General features: G+C 46.3%; 1 protein-coding gene and 1 long non-coding RNA gene across 2 annotated transcripts; both read left to right on the top strand.

Annotated features, from left to right (window-relative positions):
* The first annotated feature begins 335 nt into the window (after nucleotides 1–335).
* Nucleotides 336–11077, top strand: LOC135811569 (uncharacterized). The gene is made up of 4 exons (XM_065324801.1): nucleotides 336–1044; nucleotides 4228–4941; nucleotides 6806–6889; nucleotides 8771–11077. The coding sequence occupies exons 1-4, from the start codon at nucleotides 987–989 to the stop codon at nucleotides 10000–10002; spliced, it is 2088 nt and encodes a 695-aa protein (XP_065180873.1). The 5' UTR covers nucleotides 336–986; the 3' UTR covers nucleotides 10003–11077.
* A 3258-nt stretch (nucleotides 11078–14335) lies between these two features.
* LOC135811570 (uncharacterized) lies at nucleotides 14336–21737 on the top strand. Its single transcript, XR_010552658.1, has 7 exons — nucleotides 14336–14730; nucleotides 14801–14935; nucleotides 16442–16662; nucleotides 16897–17133; nucleotides 17816–17895; nucleotides 18445–18587; nucleotides 21066–21737. It is a non-coding gene; the product is annotated as an uncharacterized LOC135811570 (long non-coding RNA).
* Nucleotides 21738–23287: the final 1550 nt, after the last annotated feature.

Genomic DNA, 23287 nt, shown 5'->3' on the forward strand with positions numbered 1-23287 from the left:
GGGTCATAATATCGATGTTTCTGTTTGCTCCCGGCTAAACGAAATCCCCTCATACTTCCAGAACACAGGGGTTGTGTTTGTTACTTACAAACTTAGAAAAATGAACATTTTGATTTATTAGGGCATTTGTTCTGAGAAAAGTCTTGACTGAATGTGTCCGATTTGGGGTGAAATCGCTGAATCTAACATGCTTTACTGCACCAATGTAAAAATTATAATTCTCTGTTCAGTTTCAAGCAGGGAGTAGTCAAATATTATAGTATTTTACTACTCCCTGGTTTCAACTTCTCTGGCAACTGCCCAGACAAGACCAGGTGACAGACAGACAGTGGCAGGGCCTTTTGCTCCGTGAACTAACTTCCGCCACTCACAACCGTTGAATCAGAGATGAAATTTTATTTGCTAGTGCAGCTGCATTCCAGAAGGCCCCAGCCCCCAGTGAACAACGAGGCCGGTAGTTTAGAAAGATAGCGCCATGGCACGACCAGCGTGGTGGTTACTACATCTTTGGTGTTGTGGAGATTTGCGACAGTTGTGGGATGGAAATGCATGTCATTGCGTCGAGAATGCTATCCACACTTCTCCTCCTGAACAGCGGTCACTCCCAGAAGGGTGAAGGCTAGTGTGCGTTTGTCCATGTCTCGGAGACCTCTTCATTGAACCGCGCGCATCTACTAAAGTTCCAGCTGATCTCGAAGACGTGAAGCGGAACAGGCGAAATCACTGACTCAAAGAAGGAGTCATCGACTCTTATTGCCAGTACCCCGAATATTTTATCGCCTGCACCCGATAAGAAATGCGCTAAGAAGTATATCCGGGATAGAACCATGGTCGTATTGTTCTAGCTGGCACTGAGTACAAGGCTGTTAGTGGAGTCTATATTTTACAGTTCGTGGTGCGACGAACGGAACGACGGATACGGCACGCTGCCACTGCCTGGAAAACGACACTGCGCACTGCTGGATGCGCAGAGGGGTGGAGTTGACATGGATCAGCGCAGGTACACACTCGTAGTGGTGGTGGTGGTCCTGGGAGTTGTAACAGGTGAGAACTACTACTATAATCATTGTCTGCTCTAGGGGTTTTGAGACGAACCAGCTATACCGTATACGTGTACGTGTACGTGGCGCAACTCTTGCAACCGGGTAGGAGCCGGGTACGTTTAAAGGGGAAGTTAAGGCAAAAATTAAAATTTCACCAGTTGTAGTCTTCGGGGTGCTGAGTCGAATGGTCTTGGTCCGAGAAAGCTGAGACGCTCCCTTCCTACTTGAATCCCAATCGAACTCGCGCACTTCCACCGAAACTGGGTGACTGCGCCCTACTAGATGGGGATTTGTATGCAAAATGTCACTAAAAGCGCCATTTCGTTCTTATAAAAGCACGGATGACCGCGATTGGCCCATATGTTGTAGTCTTTTGGACGCTGAGTCGACTGGTTTTGGTCCGAAAAGGCTGCGATGCAGCGTTCCTCCTTTATTCCCAATCGAACATGGTTGAACAAGTGGTCACGTGCTCCTGGGTTCCCAAATCACCTGGTCACCACGCCAGCAGGCGACAACTTTCACACCAAGGTTCAACTCGAGTGACAGGACTGCACCCAAAAAAGGTCAAACAGGCTAGTAAGTTGTACCCTGCAGGCACGGTGACCAGGTGACTGGCGTACGCAGGAGCACGTGACCGCTTGTTCAACCATGTTCGATTGGGAATAAAGGAGGAACGCTGCATCGCAGCCTATTCGGACCAAAACCAGTCGACTCAGCGTCCAAAAGACTACAACAAATGGGCCAACCGCGGTCATCCGTGCTTTTATAAGAACGAAATGGCGCTTTTAGTGACATTTTGCATACAAATCCCCATCTAGTAGGGCGCAGTCACCCAGTTTCGGTGGAAGTGCGGGAGTTCGATTGGGATTCAAGTAGGAAGGGAGCGTCTCAGCTTCCTCGGACCAAGACCATTCGACTCAGCACCCCGAAGACTACAACTGGTGAAATTTTAATTTTTGCCTTAACTTCCCCTTTAAGTGTGCCTACTGCATGTGGGTCAGGGAGTGCCGGGAATGTTTACGATTCGCTGATATACATACGGTATGTTTGCGCTTGCGCGTGTTTGCATGCACCTTCAGCCTGTCAGAGTGTACCCCCTTGAAGTACGAAAAAGTACTTGACCGATGATGATACTCCCAACTACAGAGTTCACAATTAACTCGGCGTTCTTTTTTAATGGGTCCATTCTTGCGCAACGCATGAAAGGCTAGGGTGTGGCCAGACCAATCAAAACCTGCTTCCACCGGTGCTGATTTGTGCCTGAGTTTTGGCAGCATTCTTATCTTGGGATACAATACAGGGGGGGGGGGGAGGGGACGAGAGTAGTACCGAATTTCCAGAGTAAAAGCCGCTTCCAGATTTTTGGTCGCGAAATACTGGTATTTTCCCTATTGACTTTTTGTGTGATTCATTGGTGTTTAGAGGGGAAGCATGGTCTTGAATTAAACTTTCATCACTCATACTGTCATAGCCTTCAGGGTGCTGAGTTGAATGGTCTTGGTCCGAGGATTCTGAAACGCTCCCTTCCCCCTTTATTCCCAATCGAACTTGCCACTTCCACCGGAACTGGGTAACTGCGCCCTACTAGATTGGGATTTGTATGCAAAATGTCGCTAAAAGCGCCATTTCGCTCATATAAAAGCACGGGTGAACGAGATTGGCCCATATGTTGCAGCCTTTTGGATGCGGAGCCGACTACATGTAGTTTCGGTCCGAGACGGCTGCAATGCAGCGTTCGGCCGTTATTCCCAATCGAACACGGCTGAGTAAGCGGTCACGTGCTGATGTGTCCACCAGTCACCTGTTCACCGTGCCAGCAGGCTACAACTTTCACACAAATGCCCAACTCGAGTGAGAGGAAAGTACCTAAACATTTTCGACAAACCGAACATGTGCAATTCCATGCAATCCAACGATCAATGTTGATCGGGATTCGACAAACACTGCCCTAGCGAAAGACCTCACATGGCCACCCAGACCTTATTGTCATGAAAGCCTAGTTCGAGTATCAAAAATTGGCGAATATTGAGCCTGGTTTGGCATGTATGCCTGCTTTGCAATACAGTACATGTACTGGCACCTACTGACTGCTTGATTCAAGTAGAGACACTTGTAGTCTGGGAGCTAAGTCCACACAATATGCTTCTTTGGTCATTCCTGGTTCAGATGACTGTGTTACTGTCACACACAGACACACACACACACACACACACACACACACACGCACACGCACACGCACACGCACACACACACACACACACACACACACACACACACACACACACATATAATTATACATACACACGCACACACACACACACACACACACACACACACACACACACACACACACACACACACACACACACACACACACACACAGTGGCACACACCAGTGGCTCCTTCTTACTACAGTGCTCCTCTTTCCAAACAGATGCATCCCCATGTTGTATTGGCCTTCATAAAAACTAGATCATTATGGATGGCAGGAATGAAATACAGCACTAAAAACACGTGTGAGCGACTACTCCACACAACGAGCGACCAACCTTCTTTAGACAGGGACGGCAACATTGGTAGGGTGGGTAAAACCATGGCCATACTGGATTTCATCAATTCCAGCATTCATGGAATGTCCGCTGTGCAATTATTTATACGGAAGTACTACCGGTAGCTAAGCTCTATTCGTATACTCCTCACTAGAGCCTCTCCCACCCAAGTTTCTTGTCCAATGATGAGTACCATGCTGCCATGCTAGCTGTATATCTATTGCTAGCGGAACATGTGGCTGGAGCAACCAGATACGATCATGCAGCATAGAGTTAGCGATGCAAGTTCCCATGACACAGAAAGTGGGCATTTGGAAATCATCGGCCCAGGAGGCGACCTGGGGTCCGTACTACCCCTGAGTGGCTGGCTCCAGGCCTGCAAGAGGCTGGTCATCTCATGCCTCCTACTATTCCTAGGAGTATGCATAGTGACATGTAGGCTGTACTGCTAGGCCATTGGTCTATGATGACTACAATACTGTAGCTATGATGACTAGTTATGCATCAGGCACCAAGGGGTGGTTACCTAACTCTGGTCCACTCTATAGTCTATCCTGTACTGCAGATGCAATCATGTTTGGGACAAAAATAGTTCCTGTTTTTGTACTGTGTTGGTTGGCTTGATGTTATTTCAGCCTTGGTTCGCGATGTCAACTGCATCTGCTCGCCATGGCAACATGTACAGAAGAGTGGAACTAGCCAGTGCATTCTGTCATGTGATCCTTCTCAAGCAGCTGCCACTGTCACTGACCCAATGGACAGCGATGACAAGCCAGCACATTCAGACAATGGCAGTGCACACACCCTAGCACCGTCAGACAATGGCACCGCTACACGTACCGTTAGACAACCGCCACCCAACAGCACCACGTACGTCTTCTCAGTATATCCTATCATACAAGCCTGCCGCAGTGAACCGTTTCTACCCAGTACGCTGACTCTCACCACCAGTAAGAGATGCAAAACACAACTCAGCATTTGGCACATGAATGCTGACAATACATTCACAGTGATTGCGGTCTCATCGCGAATTCTGCATGCATGTGCAGAAGACACATTAGCCAGTTGCTCGCCAAGTATAAGTATAACAGACCTGGACTTCACGAAAATAGGCAATGTTCCGGTCACATTTGGTGCCATCATAGCAAGTCAAAATTATTCCACTTCTAACCTCAGCATCGGCATCACAGTTCGTCGTGCGCAGAAATGCAAGGGAATCCACTACATACAATCATCACAAAACATCTCGTTTTTGAATCATGGCCACCACTGGAAGGCAGAACATTTTGGCAAGTCTGTGAAAATGGAGACGACTCATGAAGTTCCAAGCTTTCATCTTGTCCTCTCGTGTAAGTACATGTAGTTATTAGATTGTATGGTCAGATGTGTTTGTGTATGTTGACCCTATTGCAAACATAGCTGTACACAATACAGGTACAGTCAACTTTGCGAATAACGACACTCGGCGGGGCATCAGAAAAGTGTCCTTATTCGCGAAGTGTCCTTATACCCGAAGTCCCATTTGAATGTATGTGAACCCATATTTTTGTATATCAAAATGAAGCTCTTTTCATGCTCTGTGCCAATGTGTTCTCTATTTTCTTATTACAATTGAAAGGAACTATAAAGTCAATATGGAAGGGAAATTGATTGGAAAAATTAGCATTTTGCAAGGTTTGGAGCCATCTACAGGGACATGTACATGTACATGACATGTATGATGATTACTGTACAATCATGTAGACCTACAAGCCACGGCAATCCTGCGGACTCTTTTTTAACCATATATTTGACTATACTTATTCAAAAAATGTACCCTATTCAGTACAACGCACACATGTATATTCTCTTGCATGCTCATTCATACATACTCTCACACGAAGAGACCAGATATGACCGGGTTGACAGCCCAGAAATTGCGTATGATACTTGAAAAATTGACTGAAAAGTTACTGCGTAACCGTTATCTTTATCGGTTAACCGTTAATTCTTCGTAACCGGTCTGCAACCGGTTAATCGGACTAACCGTTTGAGCCCTAATTTAGAAGCAAAAATATAAAAATATAAAAAGCCCCCCCCCCCCCTGCATCTTCTTGCATGTGTGCCTTTATCCATCACCATGCATGGCATGGGTTCTGGTACTTCTGGGTAAGTTCTGCTAGACAGGTACTTGAAATAGCTGTCAAAAGCCCAGAAAGTCGTTATTCAAGCAGTGAATATGACCTCGGGGCACTAAAATCATGTCGTTATTCGCGAATTGTCGTTATTCAGATAGTCGTTATATCCGAAGTTAAATGTATACAGTTAGACGGGACTTTGCTCTGGGCATAGGAATTCTGTCGTTATTCGCGAATTGTCGTTATATCCGCAGTCGTTATATCCGCAGTCGTTATATCCGCAGTCGTTATATCCGCAGTCGTTATATCCGCAGTCGTTATATCCGCAGTCGTTATATCCGCAGTCGTTATATCCGCAGTCGTTATATCCGCAGTCGTTATATCCGCAGTCGTTATATCCGCAGTCGTTATATCCGCAGTCGTTATATCCGCAGTCGTTATATCCGCAGTCGTTATATCCGCAGTCGTTATATCCGCAGTCGTTATATCCGCAGTCGTTATATCCGCAGTCGTTATATCCGCAGTCGTTATATCCGCAGTCGTTATATCCGCAGTCGTTATATCCGCAGTCGTTATATCCGCAGTCGTTATATCCGCAGTCGTTATTAGCCAAGTTGACTGTACACGTACGTGCAGATGACATCAAATTTGAGAAAGGTATTTGTTTTTTTGAAAAAACACAATCTGAGTCTGTTTAGGTCCCCAAAAAAAGGTTTGTCCAGGCATTTAAATTCAGATTTTGCAAAGGATGGATGCTGGTGCGTGCATTTCTACTCGCATGTCCTTGAATTACGCATTGTAGACTAGCTATCAATAGTTGTGTCAGATGCGGACACATTGCTAGCAGCTGCGTTACCTGACACATCATATCAGCTATCCGTAGTCTACAATTCTAACACCTGCTTTCTACCTTACAATACTCACACAGCAATGACACAACCAAGTCTGTATCTGCCGTTACTCAGAGTTTCACGTTAAAAAAACACCCATCAGGCAGTGAGGATTGTGCTGGCTCTGTCCACAGGACATAGAGCACTATGCACAGCCTGATGATCTGAGACAACTATGCCTTCTACCTTATGTCTTTAATGCCCAGACGGAGCAACACAGACCAATAGTACTGTCATCAGCAAAACCACTGATCAGCCGTCTACATTTCACACCAGCACTCGACATGCAAGTAAGCCGATACATGATCACTCTTTATTTGAGTGACATTGAGCATTTCAAAGCAGAGAGGTTACAAGCTGTCCAGTAGAGTGCTCAATGTTGAAGGGCAGAGCTAGTTCCAACAAGAAGAAGATGATAAATATGTGTTGTTACTCCGAGTTTCGCACACAAGGCGATCATCAGACAATGGTCAGCACACAACTGTTGTCTGGTGATCATTGTCTGAACTACTACTGTTGTCTGATCATCAGAAAACAGTAGTTCAGACAATGATCATCATCCAAACAGTTGACTGGTGATTGCCTAGTGCGTGTAGCATTGAGCGTTGTCCGGCTAAGAGACGAAATGAATAGAAAGTAGGTTTGGATAGTGTTTCGTCATCAACTCCACCCCAAGGCGTTCCTCTGGCCATGAAAATGTCTGAAGCAGGAATACTGTCTTTGCAGTTCATGTGGTGCTGCAGACCAGTCTCTGATTGTAGTTTATAGCAATTAGCCTTGCAGTGGATCCACCCCTATGTATCATGCTGTCATTATCGCGCCATCCACTTTATAGATGCCTATTGGAGCGTGCTCGGTGACTTGCATTCTTGAACATCTCACGTCTATGCCTCCAGCACTGCAGCTTATTAACACGTAGGGCATGCAATCAGTGTTGTTGAGTGTCTCTGGAACTTAACCGGAAAATATGATCAAAGTGGGTCTGCATGATGAAGCAGAGTGAAAAATGGCTAGTGCACATTGCAACCACACTATCGGCGGACCTAGAATCAGCAGGACTGAGGAGTCTGAGGAACATGGCAGACCTGGAGCACCTGCGGGCCATCGCCGCGGACAGGCCTGCGTGGCGCGAGCTGTACCAGGATGTACGCAGTAAATAACGGATGGGACAGGCATTGTACAGATCCCGTGCATTTAGCACTTACCATCGAACATGAGTTACAAACCTATCGCCGTTGTCTGTTATTCTTGTTTTATTTTTTGATCTTTCGAATAGATCCCGTGCATTGAGCACCTATCATCGAACATGAGTTATGTGCCTATCGCCTGCTGTCGTTACATTTATTTTTTATTTTCCTCTCTGCCCACTCTGATCTGCCTGTCTTCTGCGAATACGTGGACTTACTGTTGACGTAGACGCGGACGTGCGTATAATAATAATAATAATACATTGCAACCCCCGTGGTGTGTTTCAATTATGCCACGGCTATGTTGCAAAAGCCTGAACATATAGCACCTATCGAAAAAGACCATGTTTTGATGTTCTTCAGCATCCCCCCACCACTACCACACACACTCTTTGAGAGTACGGCTGTACTAAAGAGTATGGCTGTGCTAAAGAGTATGGCTGTACTAAAGGCAGGAATGGCATGTACATGTTTATTCTGGTGAATAAAATAGAGCAATATCCATTTATTAAAAGCAGGTTAAAAATGGAAGTTCATTTCATCCCTAAACCTCTCAGTGTGCTAATCCTACATTCCACACACACACACACACACACACACACACACACACACACACACACACACACACACACACACACACACACACACACACACACACACACACACACACACACACACACACACACACACACACACACACACACACATACACACACACACACACACACACACACACACACGCACACACACACTCGCACGCACACACAGACACACACAAACACACACACACTCTCTCTCTCTCTCTCTCTCTCTCTCTCTCTCTCTCTCTCTCTTAGTGCAAATCGCACACTCTGCTCGCCGCAGTACCAGTTGTATTACGCATTGTACACTGACAGAGGGACTGATCGCATGGATCCTGGTGCAAGATGATGCATTGTTCATTCTTTCTCTCCTGTTTGTATTCTGTGCATTGTTCTCCTACAGCTTTTACACCATCCCGGCAAGAGGAAAAACAGCAGAAAAGTTATCCTGTCACTAAATTGGCCTCGCAAGCCGCATATCCAATGCCAACCAGTACAGCCGCTGCTAACACACCGCCACCATGTTCTGCTCAGCTGCCATGCGATGCGACGCGCACACAGGCAGTTCCACGGCCAGGCCGCCAGTCATCACCTCTACCGAAGTCCGAATCACCTGACACACACCAGATGCCAACATCGACTTCCCTACATGTTCGAATCTCATCAACACTTCAACCGACTTTGGATGATGCAGGAAGTGATTTAGGAACGGGAGATGGCAGCGACTTACAACAGAATGGTGGTAGTGACACGACAAAGGTGGTGTATGTTGGCGCACTGGCATCCAAAAGCTTGATGATTGCTCTTATAGGCCTTGTGATAGTGTTCAGCTTGGCAACTGGAGTTTGCTCCACACTGCTACTGCTGAACTGGTTCAAGTCAAGATCCGGCAATGACTCGACTGATAGTGCGTGCAAATCAACACATTCAATCCGGTCCAAGCTCTCCCCTAAACCCAACCGTACCACGACATTCGCCATTCCCGTGCAGAGTGGCTGCAATGGCCATGAGAACTCAGCCGGTGACGTGCAAGACACAGCAACCAGTAATGCATGGCAAGCTGAAGTCGGTGTGATGGCGAGTGACTACAGCCAACCCATAGTAGCATCCGACAGTACCTTAGCCACAGCTTTGCCACCAGTCAGTCACAGCTCTGCATTGACGAAGCCACAGACTGCGGCAGAGACACCTAAAGCGCACGCTGTCCTCACAGCCACTGACTCACAGGATGAAAGTGACTATAAGGTGCCATTTGAAACGATCATATCCTCACGCAACAGCAGCAGCAAGAGACGAAAGTGCTCTCTCCCAGGTGAACCCAGCAGCACGGCTCCACCACAAGCAGCTTTGCTCCATGATCTCTATGCACACATTGATGATGTACTGAATATCGACGCTGGAACAGAAGAGCAGCACCAATCACTGGATTTCTCCCTATCCGTCCAGTCATCACAGCACAATATCACATCGCCAGGATCAAGCAGCAGAGATGAACACTCGTCAAGAAGTTCGGAGCATTCATCGGGCTGCAATTCCAGTAATGTTTGCGAGAGCCAGAAAGACGGTAGTGCGAACATAGCCGCTGCTGTGGTGCCAATTTACTCCTCTCCAGTGTTAAAAGTTAGGTCAGGGTAAGACCGGGGGTGTCTCATGCCTTGTTCACGCCATGTTGCGTGTCATTGCAAGTAGGTTATGAGTGGTATATGCATACACATAGCCATGGTGTGTGTCATGATCACTGTCTTCACTATACCTGAGCATTTCCATCATGCAACCATCCATCCTTGAGGCTGTCTACTTGCACACACTACCTGCAGATGACCAGGGCTTCGTTGAGCTTGAAGCGGGCTCTCCATACCAAAGCGTGTGGTGGTAATAGTGGTGGAGGGCTAACTGTGAATTGCATATTGCTACTTTATCAACTCTCTCCTTCTCTTTCTCTCACCCTCTCGCTCTTTCTCTCTCTCACTCACTCTCATTCTCTTTCTCTCACCCCCCCCTCTCTCTCTCTCTCTCTCTCTCTCTCTCTCTCTCTCTCTCTCTCTCTCTCTCTCTCTCTCTCTCTCTCTCTCTCTCTCCCCCCCCCCTCTCTCAATCACTCTCTTTCTCTCACCCTCTCTTTCTCACACACTCTCTCTTTCTCTCAAAATGTTAGGAGCACTGTACATGTGCAAGCTACTAGTAGTGTGCGCACATGATGCTTGAATATGCCTCCAACAGCCCTGGGCTTGCTGATGACGATACGCTTTTTGTATTTTTAATTCTGAGTCTCTGTAGTGCATGACATTGTCCGAAATCACTTTCTTGTGAAGCGTGATCAAGTGGCATTCAGGCGATAAGTCTGTATTGTACCATAAGCGCATTGCACACTGTGACCATCACAGGATCCAGTTTCTTGATTGTGATTTTACATTGAGTTTTATTTTTATGTTACTGAGAGATAATCACAAGCTCTCTTAAAGTCCTGGGATCGGTGACTGCTTGCTTGCCTGCTTGCAGTTATTCCATTGTTTCATTCATTATTTCTACCACTGCACCTCTCCTTGCTTGGATCACTTGCTCTCTTGTCAATCACTGAAAAAGTGTGGCATCTATCCACAAGTGAAGTCCTGTGGCGGTGGAACTTTCTCTCCATATTCGAAATTCTCACAGTGCCGCAATAGAGCTAGGTGCCACCGAACACGGATGACTGGGTGTTACCTTGGTAATGCTGTGTGTGTGTGTGTGTGTGTGTGTGTGTGTGCGCGCGCGCGCTTTTTTCTGCTGTGCGTGCGGCAAGAGATATCGCAGACAGCAGGATCTGCAGCGGCATAAAGCCGGATGTTCTGCCGCGACGCCGTGATGCTACCCCTTTGTTCCCCTCCTCATGAGGGCAGCTTAGCCGTTTAACGGCAGCTGTATGTCAAGGTCAAGGTGTGTGTGTGTACAGTTCAACCTGTCTAAGAAGACCACTCAAGGGACCTTCAAAGTGTGGTCTCGTTCTCCAGGATCATAGGACTGGAGCATCATTGGTTATGGTTGCAATGGTCTTCTTGAACAAGTGGCCGCCTCATCCGGGTGGTCTCCTTGACAAGTTTTAACTGTATTTGTGTGTGTGTGGGGAGGGGGGAGGGGCCGAACACTGTGTGGTGGAGACCAGGCGAAAGGCTTCTGGTCATTTATTCAGTCTTGCAAGCTATTTTATGGTAGAATGATCCAAGCACAATGATTGTGTTGATCTTATGCCTGCTTCACACTACACTAGACTACTAGTACGAAATACTGTGCAAGTACAAATTTTCGTTCGCGAAATCTTTCGTTAGATCACTCCGCCGGCCGGCAGCAGGCTCGTTACGTACTAAATTTCGTTTTTGGTCGAGGTCTGTCACCCGAACGTTCAGAAAAAAAACTTTAGTTGGGGGGTTCATGCTCCCTAACGAATATAGCGTCCAAACGAAAATTTGTACTTACATATACAGTCTACTAGACGTTTGTTTTGTCCGTCTCTTGGTAGCTCGTGTAGTGCAAAAAGATCTCATTTCCGCTCGAGCGTCTAGTCCACTTACTGTAGACTACACTACAGACAGTCTACAGACTGTAGTATCTGCTGTGCACTGTGGTAGCCTTGCGCGGCTGTGTCGATCTACCAAGTGCTCGTGCTTACACAAGGACTAGGTAGATCTGCAGAAAGGCCGACAAGCGCCTCGCCGTTATCATGGTTATGTCTGAACAGGCACAGTACTACACAAGCGGGCGATTTCATGTCGGAGTACTAGAGGTGTTCGGTTCCGCGTTAGATGGTCATAATTAATTTTTGTCGTTCGATGGTCATTTGTCGAACATCACAAGTCGAATTTTCGAACGAAAACCATTTTTGCAAGTCGAACATGTCCCGGGCTTCTTTTTTGCTGATTCCAGCAAACCTTTTCAAAGAAAAATACTCGAGGGCCAGAGCTGCCTCCTCATTTCCCGGAGACGCACGCAGGAAATGGATTTGTCCCACTTCTCAGTTGCCGAATAAGAACCATATCCATGGCCAGTATGCTTTTATGCATATCGCCATACATGTATCTTTCCCGCCCACAGATGATGGTGAGCACACTGTGTGTCGGACTCCAGGCGAAAGGAGTGGAGAGATAATGCATTAATGGAAAGGAGCAATCAGAGGTAGCTGGCGATGCTGATGTCGACGAAGACGCCAGAGAAGTCATGACGAGTTAAGAAACCTTTTTGAATAAAGGACGCTAGCACGTCTGCTCGTCTACAAGGCAATTCTTCCGAAAAATACTATCGGCAGGGTGGGCTTTTTCCGAACAAACATGCCGAATCCTCGAGTGCATATTCGACCTCGCTCTCGCGTGCCGAATCTCTTGCCCGGGAATGCAAAACCTGACTACACAAAGTAGTGTCAGAGCATCACTCCCATCAGCCGGAAAGTCGTCCTACACAAAAGTACAAGTGAATGGGGCAATACCGGAACAAATCGCAACTCGTGTGACTTGGCCTGGGTCGACGGTCCCGTCTGTACGTCTAGAGATAGGGCCCGGTGTGCCCGAAACTTTGCCGAAAATGCTTTTGGGAAATTCTCGTAAACCATGCCGAAAATGCTCCCAAACCTTGCCGAAAATGCTCACTTTTTTGCAAGAATCGCTCTCTACAGTATCTTCATCTTCATCACTGTCATCCGAAACACACTCAATAAGAGACTTGCTCGAGTCTGCCATGGTAAACATAAACTACTCAACAAGAAGCTAACCCACGGAATGCGGAAGCGACGTTCTTGTTTGGGAAGTTTTTCTTCTCTCAATTATTTTTGATACACAACGGCCAAGTACTCCGTTTCCCCCAAAATGCTGCATCACGAGCCCAAAGTGCTGGGTTCGCGGATTGTACCGAAAATGCTCAAAAAAATGCCGGCACATTACACGGGGGCCTACCTAGAGACGTCTGCCACATGCCGTGCTTTTACTTCACGTGGCAGACTCAAGTCACACGAGGTGCACCGGTGCGATATGTTTGACTAATGGCAATGCCTGCTCACTTTATACTAGGCCGATGAACAAATATAATGGACCGATGACCGTTGTCGGAGACGTCTAGACGCCTAGACTCCCTGGTCTAGACGTAAATTATATACTCGTCACGTGCAATTCAGTCTTCTTGAGCCTGACCCCATGACCTTATGACCCCGTGCACATCCTTCTGCTCCTACGAGCTTCTCGCAGCTGCGGAATTTCATCCAAGCGCCCTAACGGCACACTTTCCTTCCCGTTGTTGTTCTCGTCGGAAATGGTTTGCGTTTCAGTTCTCTCTCCCAGTTTCCTCTTCATGGCTAGCTGTTAGAGGTGATGTGCTCTCGCACCAAATTGTGTACTTGAGATAAGCTGAGTTGTGAGTTGTGTTGGTGTATACGATGCCCACTCAAGTAGACGCTCATATCGGCGGACGGTCCGACCAGACCCCAAACCGCTCGCTAATGGAGTCACGGGTGCCCCGCAATGGATAGCGACTGGACGAAAAACTGTCCATCTTGGATAATGTTGACAAAACCGTGTACTGTATGCGAGGTAATGACAGAGTTGCGCTAAATAGCAGCGGGTCCGTGAGAAGATTAGACCGCAGACTTCAGTGTCGGTAAGTGTTTGGCTTTGTTTGTCATGGCTTTAGCAAGAATTTCTGAGTCTTTCCTTTCCGAGTTGCAAGACTTCATTTGTTTGTAATGGGCCAAGGCAGCGCCTGTTCTCCTCCAACCCCACGCCAGCAGTATCCACATTGTTTCTCGGCTGCTTCATCACCCATGTACCTAACTGTCATACCCTTCTTGTTTTGTTCTTGTCTTTCCTGCAAGGCGAATGGAGGAGCCGCTGCCATTCACATTTGATCTGCGCATGCGTGCGTTCCGTGGGAGAGGGTTGCCCAGCAAGAAGTCGATGTAAGCACGTGTTCATGTTCGGTCGTTAGGAGTAGTACTTCAATGTAGTTCGTCGTGCGTAGTGAAGTTTATTTGTCGTCTTGTGGACATAGGCCCGTTGCGCTTTGTGGCTTGTAGTGCCTGAACTGTGACTAAATTCTTCACTCGCTATTTCGACTAGCACCTAGCACTTTTTCGGCTAGCACCTATTGAGCCGTGCCAAGACCATGACTCCAACAACTCTTTGTCATCAAGCCTATTCTTGATGAACATTTCGTCAACGACGCTTTGCAGTGCGCATTGAAATTATTGTTAAATGTCTGGATCTATGGCAAGCACTCAGCTTCTGGCAAAGTGTGTATAATCTGCTATGTTTGGAGAGTGCGGTACCCGTCTGTCGGCACTGCACTTCCTCGTTGTAGTGTTAAAGAATGTTTACTCTCTCCATTGTTTGCGGCGGATACTACGACAAGGTATTTCGCGTTTCCTAAAATTCAGAACGTTTCAGGTCACTCATTTCTTCTTTGTCCTTTTTCAATGCAGGTAGTTTATCATCGTTCGAGACACCTGGACTCTACACTGGCTGACTATTGACGCGAGGACGACAGGAATACACGCAACGGACTGCATCCGTCAGAATTGCTACGGAATGGAGTTGCATTGCTCCCGAAGAAAAAGGTAAGAAGAAGTGTGCTTTTTGTGGCCTGGTGGTTGTTAATGTTAGGTGAGTGCACCTTCCTGTGACTCAGACAGTGTTGTATGTCCACGCGTGTCGCCCTACATGTGTTGTGGTCGCTAACAACAATTTGGTACAGTATGTGTAACAGTGTTGGAAGGAGTTCATCTTTGACTTTGGAAGGAAGCGTTGCTTGACTGTAATACAGATAGAGACGGGTTTACATTCAGGCCTTGTGGAACGTTCTTCTTGTGCTCACCAGCACTATACAATTGCCATAATCACTTTGGTTGTATGATCAGCAAAGCCTTGCTGTCAATAGGCTCAGTTCATGGGGCTCTTTGCCCGATGTAGATATTCGGATGCTGGCGATAGGGTGTACATGTACTTCGAAATGACGCCACTGTAAAACGTTCGTACTTCCGAACCCTGTTTATTAGTGAATTTCAAAGAGACGGCTGACCAAGCTGATGGATATTGGATGATTTGCACAGAGGTCTCGTGCTGCCCGATATGAGTTTATGATTTCTTCTTTATTATTCTTTTGTGAAAACTAACAGCCTGCTAAACTGCTAACCAGTTGATTCAAAGCAATAACGGGCAGTATGAAGGTTTCGGTGTGACATCCACATCCAATATCCCGAGCGCATTTCGTATATGTTTGCAATTTCCATAAATGCAGACATGATGTGACTAGCGACAGCACCATTCAACTCATGTTTTGGATTTCCATATCGAACCATCGCAGAACAGTTGCCATTTATCGCCAGCATCTATGTACATGCAGTTGACTGTTATGTGGGCTGTTACTGTATTGGTGAACCTAGTTTGCATGCAGCCCTACAACCTATGGTTCATTATGAACTGAATCTGGTCGCTAGAAAGGGTCAATTTAGTATGGGCTCAAACAGGGACATAGACAATCGTTCGCTATTACCATGGAAATCAGTATATTATTCACATTCGTTATGAGTGGAGTCAACTGCAAATGTATGTGTAACCCCTTGATGGTCTGTTTGTGGTGGCGGTGGGACGACCATTTTGTGCTCCTAACGTCCCATGTATGTGTCAATCGTCTTATTGACTTTGGTGAGATTCGACCATAAGTTTATGTTCCCAGGTTGCTGTAAGAGCGCTTCACAGGCATTCCTTCACTTGCACTCATACCTACCCAGGGCTTTACGTGCTAAGATGATTTTGGGAACCGACAATGATCTTGATTGCTGCCTACTGTGTGCCCTATGATGGTGGGAATCAAACTTTGTTTCAGATGGTAGCGCGATCACTTCCCAAGTTGTTGTCGACATAATGTTCAGTAGAGTATTAGCGGATTGACCAATTCTCCTGGCGTCACTAGCTACAGAACGAACTGATCTAAAACATCCCCTCCCCCCCCCCTCCCCCTTCTCACTCTTCTATGATATGCAATGTAACTATGCCTGTCCTCTCACTTTATGATAATTATGATGGAGGCTGTTTCTTCGGTATGTGCCTTTGTGACTGGTGAGCAATGTGCTGATGGATTGCCGGGAGCATTTCACTAGACGGATGGATGGCCAGGAGCATTCAAATCGACTTCTCAAGCGTCGTCAACTGGACGGCATTCCATTCCGCTGCTCTGAGCATTGCCTGGGTGTGTCTGCTAGGTCGCTACAGCACTCAACACCTTGCCTGTGGCATGGGAACTTTTTATCCCGGAACTCTACCGTTATCAAGCTCTATATTGCAGGTAAACCATCGGCATTCGGTTTGGGCTATGATTTCAAAGTAGAAACTTCTTTTGATCATGGCATTTCATGCTTATGCCATTGAAGTCTCATTGTATTGCCAGGAATCCGGGTGAAGACCATATTTCTTACATTGCCATGATTCCTTTCCATGGTTCTATTGACTCCTGCTTCTTTCATTGTTATGTGACACCTTCACCAAACTCTTGCCATTTTCATTCTTTTCCTACATACAGGTTGTCCAGCACGTTATCCGCTGCAACCGAACTGATAGCTGACCGTTTGTTTGCCGACCAGTGGAATCGCTACAGACGCACAAGACCGGTACCGTGGCGGCTGTATGCATAGCTCTAGTCTGCTTAGCATTGCCCATTCCGCCAGCTACCTGATCATCCTGCTGCCTGACCACCACCACCAGTTGCATATGGCGATTGTCATGGAACAGCACAACGAGCATTGCTCGCAACCCAAAGGTAACATTAATGCATCCTCAGCTGTGTTGATTGTCAACCTTCTTTTGCCACCAAATCACTGAAATTCAGGAGGGAAATCCCCGCATGGGAGTGGAGACAAGTAAAATGAAACTTCATGATAGCGATGCTCCAGGAGATGAAAGTGAAATGACTGAAAAAGCATATGCGGGCTATGTTCTCAACTGGCGCGTGGACGCGGCTTGCGGTTCATGCGTGCCCAAACGCGCGCTCAGGCTTTCACAAAAAACAGCAATCCGAGTCGTATTTAGCGCATGCGACACCTTCGAGTACTAATTTATTTTGACCCCGCCAGTCAAGTGACTGGCATGTACGCTGGTACGCGCCTAATACGAGCTGAAAATTCCAACATGTTGGAATTTCCATTTCGGTGCGTTTCCGTGCACATGACGCCCCAATAAAACCAGCAAAAATACGCACAAACGCGTGCTTGCACGACAACATGCCAGTTGTGAACACAGCATTTAGGTTTCAACAGTATTATGTCCAATGAAAAAAAGAAATACCCGCTGCAAATAGAAAAGCCAAACTGTCACCCCATGTTCTCCTTTGACTTGGGTCACAACTGTGAAGTCACATGCATTATAGGTTTGTTCTACTGCTCCTTTGCCGCTGTACCTAACTCATGCCCTTCCTGTTTTGTTTCCCTTGTCATTCCTCCAAGGCGAATGGAGACATTGCTGCCGTTCTCAGTCGATCTATACGTGTGTGCGTTCCGAGGGAGTGTTGCCCAGCAAGAAAACTGTAAGCATGCTTCAATGTATAGTGCTGCTCAATGAAATCCGATCAAGCGATTCAATGCCTTGCCGGGCCCTATGCAGCCCTAGACCTCTGAATACTGGAATATTCAATGCCTTGCCGGGCACAAAGTTGATTCACTTGATCGGATTCCATTTAGCAGCAATGAACGGCATATCGTTCATTTGTCGTCTTGTTGACATAGGGACTTTGCTCTGTGTGTGACTTGCAGTGTCTCAACAGTCGTAAAATTCTCAACTTGCTATAATGGCTTGCACCTACATGTATTTAGCCATGTCAAGAGCATCACTCCAGAAGTTCTTTGTAATCATTATTGTACACCATTTCTTCATTAGCATTTTCTCAGCGACGAGTAGCACTTTGCAGGGCAAGGCGTCCACCTATCGGCACTGGATTTCCTTCCTGTGGTGTTGTAGAATGTAGCGCCCCATCTGTTTTTGTCGACTGCCACGACAAGATACTTTACACTTCCTAAAATTCAGAACGATTCAAGTCTCTCATTTCTTCTCTTATTTTGTCGTTTTTTCTCTGCAGGTAGTTTATCATCTTCCGCGAGTCCTAGACTCCACGCTGGATTACATAGTGACGCGAGGACGACTGGAATACAAGAAGCTGAGTGCATCCATCAAAACTGCTACGGGATGAAGTTGTGCATCGCATTGCTTCCAAAGCAAAAGGTAAAATACCTTGTGCTCTTGGTGATCTGGTGGATATTATATGAGTGAGCATTCCTGTGAGTAGAACGGTGTTGTATGTGCACACGTGTGGACCTTTCATGTGTTGTGGTCGCTAACAGCGACACGGTACTATATGTTCTGGAAGGCACTTATCGTTGAAGGGACGCTTTGCTTGACTGTGATACAGATCGACATGGGCTTACATTCAGGCCATGGCCAGCAATCGAGGACATCTGAGAGTTGTAATTTTTGTACTCCTCCGAAGTGTGATTTTTGGCGTGCTGGGCCAAGCACAAGGAAGCCATCTGCAAAAAAACTGCAGAAAATGGTTGTTGTTTGATCCTTTGGTGTAATCTTTGTTTCTAGTCGAAGCTAGTTGCTGTTTGGAGCAGAAACGCTGAAATTGACTATTTTCTGCATGTACTCATACATGTACTCATGTACTCAGTCATGCAGTCTCACTCGTATTTTAGCTCTTTTTCTGGAATGGATGCTGCTCTGCGCCCCTTGGTGAACATTTCCTGCGCTCGTGGAGCAGCTGAAAAGGACCACTGGTATGTCTGGTTCCTGGTTTGAAAGTGGAGAGTCGACTTTTGTGCCTTGAAAAAGGAGTAGAGAGCGATAAAGGTACGTCTGTGGCTTATTTTTGAGTGCTCCTCGTACATTTTTGATCGTGATAGAAATTCTCAGACCAAAGTCAGACCAAAGACCGATGATGGCCGTACAGTTTTCTTGTGGATTTTTTAGTTTCGTCTCGTATCTATGTCAGTATCGTGATGGTGAAGTGGAGAGGGTGATTTTCTTCCTCTAGGCTTCGTTCGGCCGACTTTGCTTCGTCCTCGTTGAAAAGTGATCCTGAAAAAAAGGTCGATTCGCAAAATTATGTTGATTCTCAATGTACGTGATGACATGCGATTGCTGGCTATGCTTGTTAAACGTTCTGGTGCTTACAAGCACTATGCAATCGCCATAATCACTTTGGTTGTATGATCAGCAAAGCTATGCTGTCAATAGGCTCAGTTTATGGGGCCATTTGCCCGATGTAGATATTCGGATGCTGGCGATAGGGCGTACTTCGAAATGACGCCACTGTAAAACGTTCGTACTTCCGAGCCCTGTTTATTAGTGAATTTCAAAGACACGACTGACCAAGCTGGTGGATATTGGATGATTTCCACAGAGGTTTCATGCTGCCCAACATGAGTTTATGATTTCTTCTTTATTATTCTTTTGTGAAAACTAACAGCCTGCTAAACTGCTAACCAGTTGATTCAAAGCAATAACGGGCAGTATGAAGGTTTCTGTGTGACATCCAGATCCAATATCCCGAGCGCATTTGATATATAAACGCAGATTGGATACGACTAGTGACAGCACCATTCAATTCTTGTTTTCCATTTCCGTATCGAATCCTTGTAGAACGTTTGCCACGTATCGCCAGCATCTAGATCCATATCTGTATGCATGACCCATTGTGTGTTGGTGGTAGGGGTTGTGGTTGTGGCTGCACAGCATTTTGTGCTCATAACTTCCACTGTGCATGTCAATCCTCCTACAGACATTGGTGAGTTTTGACGATAACTGTCTTAATGTACCTTGACCAGGGTAATACCGCTTCATAGGCATTCTTGCACTCATCCCCAACATCACAAAGCCTTTCCTGTGGAAATGATGTTGTGAACAGTTCCAAGTTTGATGTTCCTGATGTTGTGTGGCCTACAATGAAGGGATCAAACACTGTTTTAGATACCAGTATGTTTGGAAGTAGAAGGCACACTTTACACACTCTTAACTAACTGGAAGCAAGTAGATGTGGCCTATACTGCGATGATCAAATGAACCATACGTAGTGTGCGGTAGGTCATGTAATGGGCAAAAAAATGCTTCAACGTGTGTGCCGCACTGTCAAAATGGCAGATATTAGACTCACTTCAACTAAGAGTCATGGAAGATGCCGGGGAAGTAGGAAATTGACCTGCTGGCCGTAAATTCGGCATTGATAAAATCCATGGTTCACAGTTGCCGAAAAAAGAACCGTAGCTGTCAGCAATGAAAGAACCGTTCATGCAGCCAATGAGGGATGCGGCGTATTCACCAAATACAGGGTAGATGCCGGCATTTCATGACAAAAAATATGGGTGTGGCTTATAAGAAGGACTGACATCCAAGAACGAGCGAGTAATACACAACTGACAGTACGATGACGAAAAACAAAAAGACTCAAACAACTGCTTTGTATATTGAGGATCAAAACCAGGGCCAACACCCATATGCTTCAAATGGTCACAAGACCAGGGCTCTGCCAACCATGAACGTTGTAGTAAGGATCACTGTTTCCGAACACAGTGCGTCCTCCATCTCGTAACATGCTATCAACCAACAACAGGTTATTTCCCCTGTTTGTGACTGGTGAGCAACGTGTCGAATAGTTTCCCATTAGGATCCTGCTCTGTGTCACTGTTTCTTGTGTGTGCCCAGTTGAGTTTGCCATGGACAACCTGCGGAGACTGGGAAACATGATCTGTTGCGGTGTCGTGATAAGTATCCATTTGGGCTCCTTCAAAATTCTCAACTATGGGCCATTGTGTACTTGACAGTCCGCTCGGTAAATATTCACTGTTGGAGCTTGGAAATCTCAATTTGGGCCAAACTTAGACTGTAAATCCCAAGGCTTACCCTTTCAAAATACTAGGTTCTGAACGCGCAACTCTGCTCTTCGGATCATATCAGCAAGAAAAACCATACTTCCTAGTCTTGACTTCATCGTCCTCCCGATGCAAAATGAGCTGCCTGAGTCATACAATGCAGTTGCTTCGATTGTTTCTATCAATGAAAGAAGTCACAGGGAGGATTGCAGCTACAAAGCTGAGCAATTATTGTGATTGGGGATCACAATCACTATGGTGATGGTGCCTTTTTAGGAATTCTTTTTAGATTACTTGCTGTAAACTTCCCATGATATCACGAATATGGTTTGTCTCTCTTTTGTACATTTTTGTTCCAGGCTCATCATCGGCCACCCAGCTGTTATGCTTCACTTTATGATTTATTTTATTCATGGAAAAAATTGGGAGGGGGCACTTCATTGCAGCAAGATTTCCTTGTTGCTATGTAGCTGCCACAAAATGACAGGTGTTCCGTTCCATTCCCCCCGGGTCTCGGGGAAGGATTTAAGCAGGGTGGGGAGGGGAGGGGCAAGCTTGCTGGCGACTCCATGACTGCTTGCGAGTCGCGAAGAAACTTTACCTCAAAATGGGGTCGCAAGGGAAAGTATTCTGCAATTTGGTGATGAACACATGCAAATCGAAAACATTCAAATTTCCTGCTCTACTTTAAAGATGAATGCCAACTAAATTGGTACCCCAAAAAGCGACAACACTCACGAAAGGCAATGTCTGCTATTGATCAGTGGATCTCATGAATCCGAGGTATTAGTCTATTGTATATTATGACATCACAACCCATGGCCTATATGATCTGTAGTATCACATTCCTTATCCTGATAGCACTCAGTGTGTTGTCTTTCTTGCATGATCCCAAGTCATGTTTGGCAGAATGTATCATAGATTTATTTGTTGGTGGTGGAACTGAAGTGTACCGCTGCATGTAATAGTATTCTACAGTCATATCAATCTTACTATTTCCACACCTGCATGTATGTTCCCACACACACATCTCAGGGACCAGCACACTACTACACACTCAGCGAGTACGAGAACTCGTACTACACAATGCGGCCGGCGGAGAGCGAGGTGGAGCGGCACACACTCGGCCGATTAGTGCAACAGTCAAGCAGTGGCGGCAACTGGCGGCTGGAGCCAAGCGGGCGATCAACCACAATAAACACTGAACAATATTTGACCTTCATACCATGAAATATTCATATTCTATCAATTTTTTTCTCACTCAAAATTCTAGTATACTCATACTCTTAGTTAGGCATAGATCAGGGCAAGGTAAGAGCCCTGTAGGTCATCTCTTCTACATCCAACCAGCGCTACGGCCGACCATCGCTGCGGCGTCAAGTCATCAGGCCTACCATTGGTAAATATGTTGTTTTGTATTGCATGCCTGGTGTATTGTACAACACCATGTTGTTTAGTAATCGTGTCCGTTACTTGTACTATCCCCATACAACAGTGGCTGTCACAAGCTGATGTTGTGTGGGTGTATGTAACTAATCAATTGTGTCATGCTCATTCATTCCCACTCACTCAGGTAGGGTCAAGCACTCTACGGACACCACGGCAGCCTCGCTAACGCCCGTCACCCTGGTAACGTATGAATGCGTGGTACGTATGTAGTCAATGGTAGGGTATGCATTCTGCTGTTTTGGCTTGCTAGTTCCCCACGTGACAATAGCCGTCGATGGCCACTGTCACATGGGTGTATGTTTCTAATAGATTGTGTAATGTTTTCAATTTTTTCCGGTCAGCTAGATATGCCAGACCAAAGGACCGAGATTCACCACAACATGGCTAAGTATAAGCCAACTACCTGGTACGTTATACAATCTGGTTTCTTGTATGCTGCAATTTCCTATTCCTGACTTTCAGAGTAGGTAAAGGGGACATGATCAGAGTATATGCTTTGGATATGTTACTCAGTTGCACATGTACATGGGATACTACGGTTCCTGATGAAGGGCAGGGTTTACACGCAGTTGCTTGCTACTGGCAGGTGTGTTGGGTCGGTGAATG

The sequence above is a fragment of the Sycon ciliatum genome, chromosome 3 (assembly GCF_964019385.1).
Source record: "Sycon ciliatum chromosome 3, ocSycCili1.1, whole genome shotgun sequence".
NCBI lineage: Eukaryota > Metazoa > Porifera > Calcarea > Leucosolenida > Sycettidae > Sycon > Sycon ciliatum.